The sequence below is a fragment of the Corylus avellana genome, chromosome ca3 (genome assembly GCF_901000735.1).
Source record: "Corylus avellana chromosome ca3, CavTom2PMs-1.0".
NCBI classification, from domain to species: Eukaryota; Viridiplantae; Streptophyta; class Magnoliopsida; order Fagales; family Betulaceae; genus Corylus; species Corylus avellana.
In genome coordinates this window covers 36725742-36731569 of record NC_081543.1, presented here as the reverse complement: position 1 = coordinate 36731569, position 5828 = coordinate 36725742, and the positions used below count along the sequence as shown (strand labels likewise).

The window sequence follows — 5828 nt, the reverse complement described above, 5'->3', positions numbered from 1 at the left end:
CTATACATATGGAAATTCATGAAAGTATTGCTTGGATATTTTACACTTATCCATAAGCGAACTGTTATTGCAATAGAACTCTTTTGTACCTTCAGAGTTCCAGATGTGAGCATGCCTAGAGATTCTTCACATCCTTGAAATTACTCTGAAAACGAAAGTATTTGGCAATAATAACACACCACTGATAACTATGGTGGTTACAGAAACTATACTTATGCTCTCAACATATTCTGGCCATTCCTTGGACCTGTAAATTGGGCCAAAGTGTAACACTTTGCTGTTTTTATTTGGGTGTTAAAGTTTCAAATTAAAGCTGTCTTGCTCTCTGCAGGTTCCAGGAAACCTTGTCATCTCAGCTCGTTCAGGAGCCCATTCGTTTGATCCTAGTCAAATGAATATGTCACACGTCATATCCAATCTTTCTTTTGGCCGGAAGATTGCACCTAGGGTGATGAGTGATGTGAAGCGCTTGATACCTTATCTTGGTGGAAGTCATGACAGGTTGAATGGGCGACCATTCATTAATCATCGTGATTTGGGTGCAAATGTTACTGTAAGTTTATGCAATCCTTCCTACTTTTTTTTTTTTTTGTTGCTTCTCTAATGTTCTTTCACACATAAAGCAAATAAAATAATTAGCTGTTTTGCACATGCACAAGGAAAATAGCTTATATGAGAAGAATATGCTAAGCACAGGATTTGGAAGTTAGAGGTTCCAGAAAAATCTTATATATCAGTTAAATGGAAATCAGTGGATGAAGATAGTCTGCACCCATGATGTACAATGTTTAATTCCCACAATTTTTTCAAGCACTAGAACCAAGTTGAATACATTTATTTGATCTGAAATACTGATTATGATTATGGTTAGTTGTTGCTGAATGGGGTAAATCATTCTATTCCGATTCCCCTTATCCGGTGGAAATTAGCTCACTAGTGATTCATTCCTATGTGATCTTTGTATGTGGATGATATTTGGATGTTCAAGCGCTATTTCAACATACATTTATCAGATTACTTCATTTGCAGATCGAGCATTATCTTCAAATAGTTAAAACGGAGGTGATAACAAGAGGATCTCATAAATTAGTTGAGGAATACGAGTACACAGCCCACAGCAGTTTGGCTCAGAGCCTATACGTACCTGTTACAAAATTCCATTTTGAGCTTTCTCCAATGCAGGTTTGGCAGCCAACTATCTGCATTTGGATTTTACTCCCTGCTTCTCATTTCTAATTTTTCTTTTCCTCTCCTCTTTGTCAGGTTTTAATAACTGAGAATCCAAAGTCCTTTTCACATTTTATCACAAATGTCTGCGCAATTATTGGGGGTGTTTTCACGGTTGGTACTTATGATTTTCTTTGACTCTTCACATCTTAGCCGGATTTGGATTTTCAGCAATTTTTTCTGCCAATTTGGGCAGCTATTGTGAAAGAACCCATATGGGATCTACCTGTTCAAATAAATAAATTTTAGGTTGTCCAGTTACTTATTTGGGCAGGTAGGTCTTATAGAAGATCTCTCGCATTTGCTGCAACAAAATTGTTGAAAATCTCTATCTTGGATAGTCGGTATCAATTGACTACATTTCCTTTGTGTTTCAGGTTGCTGGAATCTTGGATTCCATTCTGCACAACACCATTAGAATGATGAAGAAAGTAGAGTTGGGTAAAAATTTTTGATAGATAGGTGAGATTTTAAGCGTATAAGAAATTCAGATTTCCCAGAAACCCATACACTAGTGACGGACATTGGCAATTTATTCCGCAATAAATGTACAATGAAGCATGAAGTTGGCTATTCTAGTTGCCATCACAGGAAATGATTTGGAAGAAGGAATCTGAGCTTAATGGTTGCATGCGATGCGATCTTTTTCCTCCCTTTAATTTTTTCTTTCTAGTTTCTAGTTTCTAGTTTCTACTAATGTTTAGTTTTAATTGGTACGGATGGCGGTGAGTTGGTTGTGGAACGTGGAAAATGGTAGTGAAATTACCTTAGCTGGTTGGGCTGCCCCTTGGCTGTGGGGAGACAAATGTATTTTTGGTGTAATGCTATACGTGCTACATGTTCTTCATCCTCAATTTGGAGTTGTCTTTACTTCCATAATTTTTTGTATGGGTTAGTGATATTTAAGATTCCTCTAGGCATGGCAAAATAACATCAATATTTGGAGTAAAATGTCAAGAGTAGTAACTTCGTAGCAAAACTTCATAAAAAAGCTCCTTACATTCGACTCCAATTTTGAGAGGTCTTTAGCAAAATAATACTGTACTCAGCCAAAAAAAAAAACCTTAAAAAAAAAAAAAAAATCCCTATTCTCTCTCGTCTCAAACAATTAAAAAAAATAAAAATAAAGAAAGAAGACTTAAATAGAGTAGCGAATGAATAGAGAATGTAACGCTGAGTAGAATTTGGATTGATTGTTCGAAAGGTAATTTAGTAAGAGTAAGAGAGAAAATTAATAAATAAGCAAGAGAAATTTTAGCCACTCAAAAAAAAGAAGATAACTATGAGAATACTTGAATTTATATTCAAATTGGAATGAATAACTAATTAAGTTCATGTCTAATTATGATATAAGATCAAATTGCAAATAAAAATAAAAACTTTACTAGAAAATTGGCGACATCCAGGAATAAAATCACTACTTAAATGAGGAAAATATATTTTCGGATTAAAATGAAAAAAATAACTTAAAAGTAGCGATTCAAAAAGAATAAAAAAAGAAGTGGATTTTGCGTCCAAAAATGACATTTACCAAGCATAGCTCGGTGGCCACAAAGTGCACGCCAAAAAGAGCTTTCTGGATTGGAGTTTTATGCACAACTTTAATACTTAGCTAAAGTTATGTCTGATTTATGGTCTATTGCACGATATTATCCAAATTATGCATAATTCTACTGATTCTTGTCATTCTTACACTAATCAATCTACTAAAACTCAAAAAGATTATATATATATATATTCCTTTATCCACGTTTCCATTGATCAGCATGAAAATTCAACCAAACATATCCTTCTTTAACTGTCATTTTGAAGCTATTCGTGAACTTTTTCAATAGGTATGTTCAAAACTCATGCGGCCGACCCGACCCAACCCAAGGGGTTTTGATTCGATCTGACCCGAAACAATAGATTAAGAAAGATTTATACTGTTTAACAAAGATTTTATTCCCTAGTTCTGGAAGATTTAACAAAGATTTATATTGTTTCTATCACTTCCGAACAAAGATGAGTATTTCTTCCATGGATCCAAAAAGCCCCAGCATCAGAATCAATATATTATATATTAGTGCATTCACACGGTATATATATAAAAATCCATTTATTTGTTTATGTACGTACAAATGTTCTTCAACAGTGAAGTTACAAGCACTCACTGCATGTCACCTTATTTCTCATCTATATATCAAAGCATTCAATCTTTGAAAACAATCGGGGAAAAAAAAGGAAAAATAAAAAAATAAAAATAAAAGCTCAATCATGCAAACGGTATAATAATGGGGTTAGAGGATAAGATCAAAGAAGAGAAGAAGCAGCAGTGACTGCTCCAAGAAAACCAATAAAACTAAACGAGATTGAAGAAGCTCCACTTGGAGGAGGAGGCTGATCACTGACAGGAGACGGAGTCGGGTTTATCTCCACTGTCCCGGCGGGCGGAGACTCTTCGCCGGAAGGTGCCGGAGACGGCGCTGTCCCTGTTGAGCCTGAGGGCGGAGGAGAAGCTGTGGTTGTTTGGTTAGTGTTGGAGCTGTTGCTTCTGTCTGCCAACACAATCACCACAACCTTTTCATTTTTGAGGCAGTTGTCTCTGTTGCCGCTGATGAAGTAGAAAGGCCCAGATTGGTCTAGCTTGACGACAGTATGGCCGTCGGAGAATTTCTGTAGAGGGTCTGAAGTGTTGCAATTGGTGTATGAATCCTGGGTTACGCGAAACACTGAGTCTTGGCCTGCTTGGTACGCAAACACTGCATGTGAAATAACAGTACTGGTTAAATAAAAAATAAATAATAAATAAATAACAGTAATTAAAATTATATTTATTCCACTTATATTTAAAATAATATATCAATGTATTTTTAATCTTACTGAGACTTTCTCTCTATATATATGAAGTTATATCAAGTAATAACAAATATTGGCAGTACTGCCTTTGATCATGAATTTTATAATACGTACGTGTAGTCTATTAATTGGTTCTAATAATGTATCATGCTGATTTATGCAGGCTTGAAAGGTCAATTGATTCAATGTTTAGGCTTCATTTGTTTTGTATTAAAAAAAAAAAAAAAAAAAAAAAAAGGAAAATCGAATTTTCTCATTTTTCACCCCTATCATTAGGATTTAGAGTTAAATCAAACGGTAATTTAATAAATGAAATGTTCCTTTATAAAAATATAAAATTATTCTGATTAAAAAGTTACAATTTTTTTTTTGTTTTTTGAAAGAAGGTTTTTTGGCATCCAAGAAACCATAATAGATGGGTACGTAACGTTGCAAAATTATTAAACATATGAGAACTTGGCATATATTGTAACTTTTTAAACTTAAAAAATATGATTATAAAAGCGTTGAAAGATTAGAAAGGGTAAGTGATGTTTAAAAAAAAAAAAAGGGAAAACTATAGGGAAGTTAATTAAAGGCTCAGTTGTACATGGAGCATTGAAGAAATAAGATTTTCCCTGGAAAAAAATTTCGATCGTCTTACCAAGAGAGTCTCCGATTTGGAACCGGTTGTTTTCAGCCCATTGATTATAATGCACTTCATTGGGATCAGGAACAGTCCAGCCCTTAGAGCCTCCAACTGTAAACTCAGTAGATTCTCCCTTGTGCACCAACAGCATGAGACAAAGGAGCCCCACTACGCGCAATGCTTTCATGTTTTGGTGATGATGATTTGAGCTGAAAATGGTGTTCGCCATTGAAAAAGAACAAATGGGCATGCAGTAATTGATAAATCTTTGTAAAAAGCTGAAATCTGTAAACTATGGCAGAGCTAGCAGAAGGGGTGAGGAGAATGATCTGATGATGAGGGTTTTTGTAGGCCAAGCTGCCTTGAACTTTACAAGCTGTGGCAGTGAAGCTTTTGCAACTTTTTCTTATTCTCTTTGGATTTCTTAAGTTGTAGTGCAAAGCATATGTTCACTTTTTCTATAACTTGGCCTGTGGGTTTATACTTTGCTTCATCAATGTCAGGAATATTCATGTCTTGTGCTCGCGGTTAATCTAATAACATCTCATCATCAGCATCCAAACAATTAAGCCTGTTTTCATCCCATGTCTCTCACTACTTCCATGGAATTTGCTTCAAGAGCTACAAATTTGCGTGGAAATCAATGCATGCTTAGTTGTCTGTCTTATCTTTCTGTTGGGGTTATTCCACGTCAGTTGTGAAAAAGGCTGGTGATCAGTTTATAAGTGTGAGGAAAAGCCTCACTTAGCTTTTAGTCAGGTTAAGAGAGGCTCAAGACTACCCAACACTTATATTAGAGCTAAAATTCAACTAACAAGTCTCGACCCAACAGTTAAGGGGAGAAACAGGTTGTTTCTACTCCGACCCAGAGCCCGATGTGTGAGGGAGGGATTGTTGTGGTTATCCCATATCGGTTGTGAAAGTGATTTGTGGTCAGTTTATAAGTATGAAAAAAAACATCACCTCTTAAACTAACTTTTAAGGTTGAAATAGGTCCAAGAACACTTTCTTTCTTCTTCTTTCTTACATATGCTTAAAAGTTTCATGCAGTGGAAGATCCAAAATGCAGTATAATCAATGAACGTGGCGTATGATTTCTTTAAACTTGCAAACCAATTTCTCAATTTGATAGAAA

The 5828-nt window shown here is 35.3% G+C and overlaps 2 protein-coding genes across 2 annotated transcripts in view; one reads left to right on the top strand and one right to left on the bottom strand.

The window, feature by feature from the left end:
• Positions 1-2081, top strand: part of LOC132174545 (protein disulfide-isomerase 5-3-like) — a 3435-nt gene extending 1354 nt beyond the window's left edge. Inside the window, exons 2-5 of the mRNA XM_059586183.1 lie at positions 332-553; positions 1030-1182; positions 1264-1341; positions 1605-2081. Of these exons, the coding sequence (XP_059442166.1) occupies positions 332-553; positions 1030-1182; positions 1264-1341; positions 1605-1682 (531 nt within the window). The 3' untranslated portion in view covers positions 1683-2081. The remainder of the gene's footprint in view (positions 1-331; positions 554-1029; positions 1183-1263; positions 1342-1604) is intronic.
• A 1258-nt stretch (positions 2082-3339) lies between these two features.
• Positions 3340-4995, bottom strand: LOC132176032 (early nodulin-like protein 9). The gene is made up of 2 exons (XM_059588145.1): positions 4709-4995; positions 3340-3968 (listed from the first exon to the last, which is right to left on the bottom strand). Exons 1-2 carry the CDS (start codon positions 4941-4943, stop codon positions 3520-3522), a joined length of 684 nt encoding a protein of 227 aa, XP_059444128.1. The 5' UTR covers positions 4944-4995; the 3' UTR covers positions 3340-3519.
• Positions 4996-5828: the final 833 nt, after the last annotated feature.